Here is a 13,891-nt window from a genome sequence, read left to right as displayed (position 1 = left end):
TCATATCAGTAATATCCAACCAAACGTCTAACAATACTTTCCTTGGATGGAGGTCCATTTTGGGCTCTTCTTTAGCCAGTTTACCTGTACTGAGCCATTGTCTATGGTGCTCAACATTTTTATAAACTATTCATTTTTCCTATCCAGTTACTAACCTGTCCAAAAAAAAGTGTTTTGTTCACGAGAGTGCAAATGTTCACTCTTGCTCTAAGGTTAGCTTCTTTCAAATGATGGGGGGACCCATTTTTCAAGTTTTGACACATTTCCAAGATGTTGCAGATGACGGTGAACTGTTGAATTAAGTTTCTGTGTTAGTTCTACAACTGTTACAACACAGTTTTTATCAAATGTAACCAGTAACAAGTCATCATTAAACTCAGCAGGACGACCTGAATGAGGCACATCACTTAAGCTGTGGTCACCTGATCTGAACTTCCGAAACCACCTTCGACAATTTCTTTCATTGAGACTATACACCATAAACACCTTAATGTTTTGTGTAGTTTCTACTGCATTATTACCTTTTTAAACTCGTAAAGTATTGTATGCCTAATATGGTCCTCGGACACATCCATCTTCATAAGAGTTTATTTGATTAATGATCTGATAAAGTGGAGTTGATTTGTCTTAACATTTGTATACACGTCCTACTACATATTTTAGTTATTAAAGCCTTCTACAAAGAAAGAAATGATGATGCACTTTTTGTATTAAATTTTCGGACATTACTTATGGGATGATCTTATACAATGGGCGTAAAATTATTTCGAGGCTTATTTTATATAAGCATATAAAATTATTTTTTCCACCTTGTGTTGAAGTGAAGAGGCAGTAGTGAAACAAGGACTTGGAACCTCTTATGTTATTTATTCCTGATTTGATATTTTTAGGTCCTAATTTCTGGTTTTTATTCTTTTAAAGTTAATTCTTGTATACAAATATATTAAGCCTTTGAATTTGCTTAATTTATTGTTTCATAATGAGAAATATAAAATCATCTTTAATGTTATTCCTACTGCTGCTCTGTTTTGTATTTTGTTGTTGTTGTTATAGTACCTTGAAGTATTTTTATAATTATTCTAATTTTCTTAAATGTTTGGTCTATATTTTAAATTTAACACTTTATTTTTGTTATGACTTACAGTGAATAAGTATAGACAGATCCACTTGAATAATATTGAATACTTAGGGTAATTTAACACATGTTATGAGAGAAGTTAACATTGTGTTTTATGAGATTTGAAAAGAGTGGTTTCTCTTTGTGTACATATTTCAGAATGTCTAATGTATAGTTTTCTTAACGGTGGATAATATATTCTCTGTGTACTGTTAATTTGTATATCTCACTGAATAAGTGTATGTGTGCGTTTAAAGTGTCAGAACCTAATTCTTCCTTTAATGAAAATCAAAATTATGTACAATACTGTTTTGATGAATTTTTAGACACTTGGTCCAACCTGAAGTCTGTCAGATAAATTGATAAACGTTCCTGAGTTACTGTTATATATGAAATATTTTGAAACTTGTTATGTAGTAAATTCTACTTAGTTTTGTTTTTACTTTTTTTTTCATAGTGTTTGGAGATCTTCAGATGTATCTTGGACTTGCTGGTTTTATTGTGAGTCTATACCATGGTATTTTATAGTGTAAGAATTAGTTGTAAACTCCACACACAACAAATGCTTAGAAATGATTCAGTTTTTCTCTGTTTAGCGTACTTGATACACATAGATATATTTTAGTATCTTATAAAAGTCTGTAAGTAAATCAACTTCACTTTAACCCCTTTTAAAAACTATGGGTGAGTGAATTCCATCCAGCTCTATCCTCCAAAGTAACCATAAAACAGTCATACGGTCACTTATTAAGATGTACATATCTTCACAAAGTTGTGCACATCATCAGCAGACATTACAAGGTTTTTGTACATAAAATATAATTTTTAATTAATCATTTCATTTTCAATGTTGACCATCCAACATATGATGTAATTTTGATTTTCAGATTAAAAATGCTTTAATGCATCAGAAAATTGCACAATTGCCCATGAAAAATCTCTGTAACCACCAGATAATTATCAACCATTTCTGTGTTCTTTGATTTTTCTAGAAACAACTTTTATATCTTTTCTTGTCACAATTTTATCTCTGTCTGGCTTTGGTCAATGTGATCGACTTCATAACCAATGTAAAACTTTAGGAAACAGATGAGTTAACACTTTTCTTCTTTCTATAATTACTGCAGATTATAACACTAAACTATAAATTTTTATTTTAAATAGCTTACGTATCATAACGTACATTTCTCTATGTTTATTATTTTTATTATATGGACCTTTCAGCCATGTCTAACTAGCATTACAGAAGTTGCTTTCACTTCGGGCTTAGTATAATGCACACAATGTTCATCTACACATGCACAAGTTAAGTATTTGCACGATAACTTTTGATACAGCGTGTGCATCTTCTCAAAATTTGGTAAACTTTTAAGAAAGATTATGAGTATTTTGTATACAAAAAAAATCATTTTTTAATTAAATATTTTTATTAAAGATTTGTTTGTAAAAATTGTTTCATTACTAGTTTGAATGTAAAGTGATTTTCATGTTATGATTAAAAAAAAATATTCTTTGTTCCAAAAATCACAAATTATATGCATAATCTAAAACATACTAAATACATTTTAAACGTTTGTTTTCGGTGAGACATTATGTTTTGTAATTTTATGTACTATAAATATGTGGAGTATACCACTTAACCAACCTCGTAACTATCATAAAAAATCAGGAAATATAAGTTATGCATTTTTCATGCATAATGAATGACATAAGAAAATACTAATGTTTAGCCTAAGTAACTTAAGTGTCATAACATTATATGTGAACATGTATATTTATTCTTTGATAGATTGTTTAGGCAGAGTGTCCATTCTACAAGGTTTTATCATGTGTATTTATTACTTTTTATTATATTGACTTTCCAGTCATGCCTACCTAACATTACATAACATGCATTTACTTGGTGTGCGTGCACTTGCGTCCACATATCCAGTAATATAAAACTGACCTTTAATCTTCCCTATCTTGGATGTGTTTTAGTGAACTAGTATTTTGTGATATACAGTCATATTTAAATGATTATACTTTGTATATATATGTATATAGATTATTATTATTTAAAAATAAGTTATTAAACTTATTTTTCTTAAAATATAGAACGATAAAGAAGTAAAGCAAGTAACTATCTCTTTACACTATGACCTTTGTACTTGGTTGTTGCTGGACATAGGTTGTAAAGCCTTTTAAAATTTTGTTTGTGGAGGTTATCAAACAGTTTTTTTAGGTTTTAAACTTACAGTCCAATAACCAAAAATATCATAAGTAACTACACTGATACCATAGCATTCCACTATAATTTATTAAACTTAGTAACTAATATTTATTTAAATTTTTAAAAAATATTTGAGAAGATCTTGAGTCTGCTTGAGAACTTGGATTGAAAGAATACAGTAGCTTCTTTAAACATTAAAATGGCTGAGAAAACCACTGTGGGGAAATTCTGAGCTGTTGATTGGTTATTCACATGTCATATACTGTAGTAAGAGTAGTTATGGGACGATTTAAAAAAAAAAAAAAAAGTGTTTAATGGGACCACCATGTTTGATTCAGTACATAAGCCATATTTCAGCAAAATAAAAAGATATTAGGTTCATATTTTGTATTCTAACTTGTCAATATTAATAACTTCCTAATTTGAATAAAATTATTGATTTAGTATTACGATGTCACAAACATTTAATTTTTAAACAGTGGTGCATACAACATACCATGTGATGAACTAAAATCTACACTTAAATGTGTTATTTTAATATTTACTTTTAAATTAAAAACATAACTTGTATATAATATTAAGGTTTGATCCCAAACGTATTGACATAAATTCATCATGTAGTAGTTCAATAAAATTTTGAATACAAGTCAACAAACGAGATGACATGGCCTTTGAACCCCAGCTTGAATTTTTTTTTTAATATTCAAACTTAGCTTAGTTACTAAGTTTGAACTATAAGTAGAATTCTGTGGTTTTGATTTAGTAATTATGATTTTTGGTTATTTCAAAATGTATATATAAAACCTAAACATTTTGTATTGTTTCACATCCTCCATGTGCAACATTTGATAAGGCTTAGCAACCTATAAAAAGCAGTAAAAAAAACTATAAAGTTCACAACTATAACATAATTGTTTGCTTTGGTTTTTCATCTGTTGTTCTATGTTTGAAGAAACAATTTTAAAAACGTATCTGTATATTATAATAACCTATGTACGTGTGTAATGTACTGTGACTGAAATACAAGTATTTTACAAGATACTAGTCTACTAAAACACATCCAAGACAGGTCACTTTGTAAAGACTAAAGTCAGTTTTATATTATTGGATACAGTAACGTGAGTTCACATGTGCCTTGTCATTGCAACTTCTAAAATGTCAATATAATAAAAATAATAAATATATTTAAATGTATAATGTTATGACATTTAAGCTATTTATACTAAACTTTTATGTTTTATGTTATGATCTTGTAGTCATTCTAGAATGAAAAAGGCATAATTTATATTCATTTCCTAATTTTTTTGTGGTGGTTACAGGGTCGGTCAAATTGAATGAACCTGTACAGAGTTTCGTTAGTTAAAAATAACATAAAATATAAATTGTTTTCTTAAGAAATGTTTAACTATCTTGACATTATAAGTATTTTGCATGGAAAATTTTTAATTTTTGATTTCATAAAAGCATTTTTAATCTTAAAATGAAAATTACATTTCAGGTTGGATAGTCAATCAAAAAGGCACGAGAAACATTATTTGAGAAAACTTAAGATTAATAACAAAATAATATATTTTCTATATGAAAGCCATGTGCCATGTAAAGTTAACTTGTGAAGATATGCACATTAGTTCAGAAGTTATAGCACGAAAACTAACAAGTGCAAAATTGTGAAGTCAGTCCCAGCAACCAAGCCTGTGTTGAAAAAACTAAATGTTTGAAATTTAGCATGAAAAGAAAGAGTTTGCCATGGAAATACTTTGCAGAGGTTAAGAAAACTACTGGTGGGATATTATGAGCTTTTGAGTGGTTATACACTTGTAGGTGTGTACAAGCAGGTATTTTCAAAAATTGAAGATGTAGGCAGGGCCACTGTGTTTGGTTTAGTAAATGTAGCAATGTATCAGCTAATAGAAAAGCTATGGGGTTATTTTATGTACTAGCTTTTCAATATTGGTAATTTGAGTATCTGATTCATAGGAAATTATAACTTTGTATTTTGATTTCACAAACATCTAATTTGAACCAATGCTGCATTCAACACACACGAAAGACAAACTTTGGAATTTTTTAAAATATTTACTTTTAAATTAAAGAATTAGCTAATGTATAATATTAAAATTGAAATTATCTATAATTTCATAGGAAAATTATTCACTTTGTAAAATAATAGGTCAATAAACTTTTGAATACAAGTCAACAAATGCAATGATATGACCTTTGACCTATGAGCCATGCTGGTAGGTTAAGTAAAAGCTATTAATATGTGTTAAATTTGTAATGTTTTGTAAAGTAGTTGGAAAATGCCGTCAAATGTTTTTATATTTAGTAACGCTTCTTCTTTGGAGGCTTCATTCTGCCTACTTCATTATATATATAGGTGTGAAGTGTTAGACTGGGTGAAAGTTTTACATTAGTAAAATAAACACAAAGGTTTGATCGTAAGATGACACTGACTTGGTATAGTTACTGTGGTCTGACAGACATTTCAGACTTCTAGCACATGTACATGATGTTGGAATCCAAAGTTCTTTATAAAAGGGATTTTTTTTATTAATATATTTGTAAGAAGTGATTTGTAACACATGTATTTAGATTTGTGTCATTTGAAGTAAAAATCATGTTTTTCACCATGATAGTTATCATTATTAATTAATAATTATTAATTATAATTAGGGTCTAGAAAAGATTGGAAAAATAGTCTTTGCTGTCAAAATTTTGGTAGTTCCACACCCTTTGTGTTATGATAAATTTACTTTTTATTTCTCTCGAAGTAATTTAATATATTTTACGGAAAAAGTCTTTCTAATATTAAGTGTTTTGGAAATTTAATCCTTTGATTTCAAAATTGAAACAAACTGGTCTGCTTCTATAGAAAAGCTTTTCTTTGTCATTAATTAATAGTATGGTTAAAAGTAATTTTCTAAATCCTACAAACCTTGAGTAAAGTCCAGGTTCCTTGGGTTCCATGGTGTAATTATTTATTTAGCATATACTAAATTCACAGAGAGAATGTGAGTAATAACTTTAGGTTGTGTTTGTTATGTTGATTTAAAACTTGAACATCCATTATCAAAATTCCTACATTCATATATACACTTGCTTTATGTGTACATTTTAAAATTTCTTCTATCATTATGTTTATAATTGATATATTTGTTAATACTTACTTGTTGTCATTAACCTGTTTTTATTCACTCATTTGGATCATTTTTGGTCAAGACTTTGTGCTAGTTGTGTTGGGAAAAAGTGTGTTATATGTATTTCAGTATTTTAATGTTGGTTGTCCAGGTATAATTTGTTGTTGTTTTTTTTTCCTCCCAGAAAAATGAACTCGGAAACTTCAGTATTCATCTTGCACTAAAAAACTTGAGGCCACCTGGTGAGTGTTTATCAAAGTGTATTATAAAATCTGTTACTGTGGAGTGATATCAAATTTCTAAACAAACTTTAACTTTTAATTGTGTGTGATGAAAAGTGTAACTGTAGCTATTACTTGAAACTGTTGGTACTCTGCATAATTATAGAATTAAAAAACAAATTGTATATTTCCCAAATGCATTGCACCTTTACTGGTGAAACCATGGTTGTGAATAAATGATGTATTTGTGAAATGTATAATTGTGTTTCTTTTCCTCAATTATGTACTTAATATCCTATTCCTGCCCTATTTAAATAGTGAGGGATGCATTTATCACGGCCCTGTGATAAATAGTGCCATTTGTTGATAGTGTAGTAAAATGAATAGAGTTATATTTCTTCATACTTAGATTTACAAGTTTCATTTCTATCCTGTATTATCAGAAAACTTGAGTCACACACACCCCTTATCACTTATAGATGGTGAATGTTGCATTAATTTTTAAACAGGATATATCCCATAGGCTATCATTTCAATGTAGATGGTATTTTCCACACTCTTATAATGTACTTGTAACAGTCAATTTCTTCTCTAAATTTATTATTGTTGGTTAACTGTTAACAAAGTATTCTTTTCAGTATCTTCTGTTTCTGAGGTAAGTTCCAACTGTTTTCTAAACTTTTGTAATAAAAAATATATATTATGGTGGAGAAAGGTATTTGCTTCTCAATTTTTGTGTGTGTTAAAAGTTAACTACAGTTTATGATTTTATTTATAGTGTGGCCAGTTCTTAATGATTTGTTACTGGTGCTAGAAAATGTACATTAAAATATATATATTAGGTTGAGGAATAATTCGTGAGCGTTTTTAAATAATTTCATTCAAGCATTACATGCAAGACTATACAATACTTCAATGCATGAACACATTACACCCAAAACATTTATTATGATACTTTATTTCATGTAATACCTAGGTATATAGTATGCATTGTTTTAAACGAAATTGCAAGAAATTAAATGCGAAAAGCAGATGGTGTCAAAAATGCTCGATTTTGTCCACTTGACATTCCATTTAATGAGCTGAAAATGAAAGCAAAAATTAAAGACATATGAAAATCAAACACACCATCTATTAGAGCAAAAATTATCTACCAAATGACATGAAATATTTTGAGAAAGCGTTTCATTTATGAATATACTTTTTTAACTTGAAAAAACGCTCACGAATTATTCCTCAACCCAATATATAAATGTCAAACCATAGATTGCTTGAAAAGTTACGTTGTAAACAACTACTTACTATGTTGACATGTATGGCATTTAAATGTGAAGTAGAGAACATTACTATTTATTAAGCTTGTTTTCTCTGTTTTTCTACTTTACATTAAATGAATTAGTTTTAAAGACCCAAGTTACAGAAATTACCTTTTTTTTTTTCTCCAAATACCTTGTAACTCACCCTTAGTTAACTGTCTCTTGATTTTATGTTGCTTGGGTAAAATATTTATTATTATCTCTTTTTATAAAATGACTTAATCATGTGAGCTGCTCAGTTTTAACTGTGTCTTGGTAGAGGTATTATGAAATTTGTCCTGTCACTTATATTGTAAGTTGTTGTTTTTAATAATAGTAACAAACAGGTGTGTTAAACTGTATTGGTGACATGTTTTCCACATTATTCAGGCACCAAAGTTCGGAAGGTTCCTGTTCCCACATCAAACCCCTTCACTCATCTGTTTTATTTTGTTTCCTGTCCCAACTACACGTATGAGGTGATGTCTTGGGTGTGTTTTACAATCATGACTCAGTGCTTACCAGGTATGTAGGAACAGTTGTGGCTGTATGTGCATGAACATTATAATTGTAATTTGAAAAGAGTAAACCAAAGAATAAACTTGCCAATGAAGAGCTAATATCTCAACCTTGGTTAAAGCATTAGAATAGAAATGGTTATTTTAACTGTATGAGACTAAGCCTACCAGTGTACTGTGATATATACAAAAGACTAAGCCTACCAGTGTACTGTAATATATACAAAAGACTAAGCCTACCTGTATACTGTGATACATACAAAAGACTAAGCCTACCAGTGTACTGTGATACATACAAAAGACTAAGCCTACCAGTATACTCTGACACATACAAAAGACTAAGCCTACCAGTATACTCTGACACATACAAAAGACTAAGCCTACCAGTATACTCTGACACATACAAAAGACTAAGCCTACCAGTGTACTGTGATACATACAAAAGACTAAGCCTACCAGTATACTCTGATACATACAAAAGACTAAGCCTACCAGTATACTCTGATACATACAAAAGACTAAGCCTACCAGAGTACTGTGATGTATATTTCTTGACTGAAATGAAAAGGTTGCTCTGAAACAAGAACTCTGAACCTCTAGTGCGTGTTTCACGTTTGGTTTGACACTAGTGAGTCCTGATTATATTTCAGGAATTTAAGAGACCATATTTTACTTTGAGTATGTTTTTCATAATGTAAATAAATGTAAGTATGATTACTGGGAAGCTCTACATTATACTGGTTTTACTTTTAGCATTTCTGTAATATGAAATCTGTTAAATATATGTGGAAACTGATTTTTTAAACAAGATTATAGTCCATTTTTTGTCATAGGTATTTGAAGAAAGTATTCGAGGACAAAATTGTCCTTTACCTTTTGACGAATGACACATTTTATATTGATCACTCAGTGATCAGTATCTTGATAATAAAATCAATAATAATTACTATTTGGATGAAAAAACTCTAATACAAAAACTGATTTTTACAATGAATCAACTAGTGTATATGTTCAGATATATTCTCAACAGTTGTAAGCCTTTTTAAGTATGTTTAACATTACATGAACTTTTAAACAGCAGTTTTGTTTGAATTTTCTTTTAGTTGGAATTTTCACTCTTGCTGGTTTTTACCAGATGTCTGTCTGGGCTCTACAGAAACATCGTAATTACATGAAAGAATTTAAAGACTACCCTCAGAGAAGAAAGGCTATCATTCCCTTTCTTCTGTAACCCCCCTAAATATAGAATGGCACTGTATTTGTTTACTCAAAAAAATTCAAAATACAACATTCCATTCTACTCATGCACAGGAATTGACTCATTTTGGATTTTTTGAACTAGTTGATTTTAGTTTGAAAACAAGTAGGGTGTACTAAACTATACAAGTTGAAAACAAATGTTTGATGTGAATGAAGCAGAAATGTTGATTAGTTTTAAGGATACTTGTTGATTTATTAATGACCATTGCATCGTAAGCAAAAATAAATTGGGAAAGTAGGCTTTACTTGTCAAGGGTGTGTAGGGTTAAATATTAAGTTTCATTATTTTGTTTACATTATAATATTGGATAACTGGAACTTTTTAACTTGAGGAATACAAAGCCCTACACTAAGGTAGAAGAACGAATACTCGTATTTTATTAACTGTAACTTGAAGCTTCATTGAACTGACTGATCTGTGCAGACCATCAATATTAGGTATAATAAAAAAATAATAGGTGAAGGTCTTTCTACCTATGTACTTTTGTTTATTAAATACCCAACTTGAACTGTCTTGTGTGATTATTTGTGTATTTCGTGGCAACTGCTTCTATATGCATAATAATTTTCAAAATTTGAAACCAGATTCAAAAAACTTTGACAGGTTTGTGTTAAAATTATTTGCATAAAAAATACCCGACTCTTTTGAAGATACATTACATATAATTATAAATTAATATAAACAGGTCTTTATGCAACTATAGACAATAGTTATTTTGTAGAAGTAATCCTGTTACAAGGTACAACAGCCAATTCAATATTTGTTGGTAATACCTCGCAGTACTTTTATTGTATCATGTTGCATAAAAATCAATTTGAGTAAATGTGTTTACCTGCAACGTAGAATGGTTAAATGTTTATAAACATCCGTTTAGCTTCATACAAACAAATTATGATACATTGTTGTTTGTGTCTGGTTAAAATGAATGAGCAGAAACTGTTAAAGTTCATAATAAAACTTTATTATATGTTTCTCACAACGGTGATAAAACCTCTCCCTGTCTTACAAGTTTTATTTTTTCCTATTAATAGGAACATGACAGTGATTACATGAAGTGGATAGATACTGATGAAAATAATCAAATAAAAACTCTAAGTTTTTGGGAAATTTACACGTAAATAAGAGATGTAATTAGTTTGGAAGAATAGTTATTACAGTAACAAAAAGACTTCTAATACATAGGCGTGAAAGAACCTCAAAAATTTAATATTCATTTTGTAAATATATGAAAACCGTTCATGCTGACGAACCTACGACTAACTTTAGCAAACCAAATATTAAAGATAAAATACAACAATCACATAGGAAAATAACTACACAATTTTATTTTTAAATCACAAAGGCCAACGTCGATATATATGTACAGAACAATTTTCATGTGGTAACAACGCTGCTTTAGAAACCTTTATCTGCAAGAAACCCATCAAACCACGGTTCTTGGTTATCTTAATTCAGGTTTTCCTTTAGCTGTACAGGTTACATTACATACAGTTTATTATTATTTTAGGTTATAAATCAGGTTTTCCTTTTGATCTTGATTTAATATAAAATAGAACAAATATTTTATGGTATGGCAAGTGTTTGTAGAAACACTGATGCAAATTTCTATATTTTTAAAATCTGTACCAACTACATCTTTTGTTACTCACTATTCGTTCACCTTCTTTAAACATGTATAGAAACCACTTAAATGAACAATATAAAAACAAACATTTGTAGTTTCTCGGGCTGCTGGTTATTTTTGCGTAGAGAGGCACTCAAGCCAACCTACTAGCTTTGACTTTCAGAGGAACCCAAATTTTGTGTTAAGCAATTATAGTGCTATGGTTTTACTATTTTTAATTTGATACAGACAGCGGTTCTTCTCAGATTTTCTTGCATATCTTTCTACAACAAATTCTATCTTCTGTCACAAAAAGTTACTAGTTACTTCCTCCAGGTGGCATGATGGGCTTCTCTTGACTTGAAAGCGAAAAAAATAAAAATCAAACATCATTGATGTGGAGGCAAAAATAACAAAGTGCATTATTAAGAAAGTATTTTACCTTTTAGAATTTGATCATTATTAGTATTTTAACACCTTTACTGCTATCTGACCTTCGTAGTGAATCAGTTAAGTTAGTAGGCCTATAACGCTAAAAATCGGATTTCGATACCCGTAATATACATAGCATGGATAGCTCATTGTGTAGCTTTGTGCTCAACAAGAAACAAAACAGACGCCATTGCCACGAAATAATGTTTTCTCTTAAGATATGATAATGCTACACTTAATGTTATTCTGATATCTATTAAAATATTCCTATACTTTATTTGTAATAAATCTAGAATTATACTTTAGTCACAAAAGTAGCATTGTTTACCCTTTCAATATGGACATTGACCAACTCGAAGGCTGTTTAAAATAAGAACAAAAACTATCAAATAATATAATATTGCCTATCTTATCATCCTACAGAGGGCAGTGTATAAATCCTCCATTTTATGTATCGTTAAAATTGAATAAAGTAATATTTTGACATTTAAAATAGAAAACCACTACATCTATGAACGTATGATAAACACATTTAGAACTTCACCAATACAACCATTTCTGATACTGAAAGTCGATACTAGCTGTATCTTTGTTATAAAGGAAAACTTAGGATAGGTGTACTTCTGTGTAGGCTGAGATATTTATAGACAGTTATTTTCAGTGGTGTAAGAGATTGGAGGTGCCCGCACTCCTGAATATGTCGTCACGTGATCTTCCTCCGAACTGAAGCGCGTTCCCAGCTATATATGGTGTAGTAAATCAGGTTTAATGGTTTCCTTGAAAACAAATGTTGTACTGGAGTCTGAGAGAGACTACAGAACCAACGGTTAATTACTGACTACCACGAATGTTTATGATCAAAATGCTATTAACAATACGTATTAAGTGGATCATTGAAGCACGATATGATCAACGTTACGTGAGGAAAACGTAAGCCTTAAGTAAATAAGTAATAATAAAAAAATATAACACCAAAGACTGAAACGAGTTTATATTTCAAGTAGGTAAAACTTTAACAAAACGATATCGCTTGCTTGTATTTTAGGAATACGTGACAGGTTGAACTAATTTGAGGAATCCAATTTTTTGTTTTTGGTTAAGCACAAAGCTACACGGTGAGATATTTGTGCTGTGCTCATCACAGATATACATACTTGATTTTTATTGTTATAGTCCCTCAGACTTCTAAACCATTAAACTATGCAATGACGGTATTGGTCGTCTGTTTAATCGATTGTAAAAATCGGCTAATGATTAGAAGTTGCGTTTTACGTCTCAAAAAAAAAAGTCTTAACCGTCGAATTCAGTATCGAGACAAAACTAATAATAAAACAAAGTAAATAAGTTTAAACTTTGAAACAAATACACCAGGAACGCAGCCAGAGTAGAAATATAAATGTGGGTCACAAGTACGTTGGAAATGGTTTTAGTATACAGTAGAATTATAATTTTGGTCTGTGTATCATTTGCTTTGTTTTTGATTAAGCTGACAATAATATAGCTTATATACTTATTTATATGCTAGTTTGTTTAACTGAGTTAAAATAAAATAAGTACTTTTTATGGCATGTATAAGTTGTTTAATAAATTATACTTTATTATAATAATTACCAAACTGTTGAATATAAAAATGTAAGCGTTTGTAATAATTTCAAACGGTAAAATTTGATTGCTTACACACAAGTGTTGCTTTATTTCACTTTGAGTACATGGTAAATAATTATCTGTTGAAAAACAAACCTCTGTAAATTAAACTGTGCAGATGTTCGAAAATGGTACCGCATGAGTAAAATCTCTGATTAAAGTTTTAATGCATCATAAACGCAACTACAGAGATATAATTCACAATTATAATTAAGAAGCCTTATGTAGAGTATTAATATATGCATAATGGACAATAATACTCACTTCGATGAAGATCCGTAGTGTATTAATTCCAAATCCAAGGCGAAAAAAAAATAGCAACGTAAACTTACTAGAGTATGTGCGTTTTAGCTTGTATTCGAGCAAATTCATAATAAGGCATTCTTCTCTTTCTAATATGAAGTTATAAAAATGGCTCGTCCCTAAAGTATATTTTTAAATAATACGTAAG

General features: G+C 29.7%; 1 protein-coding gene and 1 long non-coding RNA gene across 3 annotated transcripts in view; one reads left to right on the top strand and one right to left on the bottom strand.

Moving 5' to 3' along the window:
- The window catches only part of Sc2 (trans-2,3-enoyl-CoA reductase Sc2), a 41,632-nt gene extending 31,363 nt beyond the window's left edge, over positions 1–10,269 (top strand). For both annotated transcript variants that reach the window (XM_076496986.1, XM_076496987.1), the window contains 4 exons: positions 1,575–1,618; positions 6,651–6,708; positions 8,373–8,507; positions 9,604–10,269. In XM_076496986.1, coding sequence (XP_076353101.1) covers positions 1,575–1,618; positions 6,651–6,708; positions 8,373–8,507; positions 9,604–9,731 — 365 coding nt within the window. In that variant the 3' untranslated portion in view covers positions 9,732–10,269. The remainder of the gene's footprint in view (positions 1–1,574; positions 1,619–6,650; positions 6,709–8,372; positions 8,508–9,603) is intronic.
- A 431-nt stretch (positions 10,270–10,700) lies between these two features.
- LOC143248552 (uncharacterized) overlaps positions 10,701–13,891 on the bottom strand; it is a 45,930-nt gene continuing 42,739 nt past the window's right edge. The window contains exon 3 of the long non-coding RNA XR_013027042.1: positions 10,701–11,723. This is a non-coding gene — a long non-coding RNA (uncharacterized LOC143248552). The remainder of the gene's footprint in view (positions 11,724–13,891) is intronic.

This window comes from Tachypleus tridentatus, chromosome 4 (assembly GCF_004210375.1).
Source record: "Tachypleus tridentatus isolate NWPU-2018 chromosome 4, ASM421037v1, whole genome shotgun sequence".
Lineage (NCBI taxonomy): Eukaryota > Metazoa > Arthropoda > Merostomata > Xiphosura > Limulidae > Tachypleus > Tachypleus tridentatus.
Note: the sequence above shows the minus strand (reverse complement) of the source record. Positions and strands in the feature narration are given on the sequence as shown.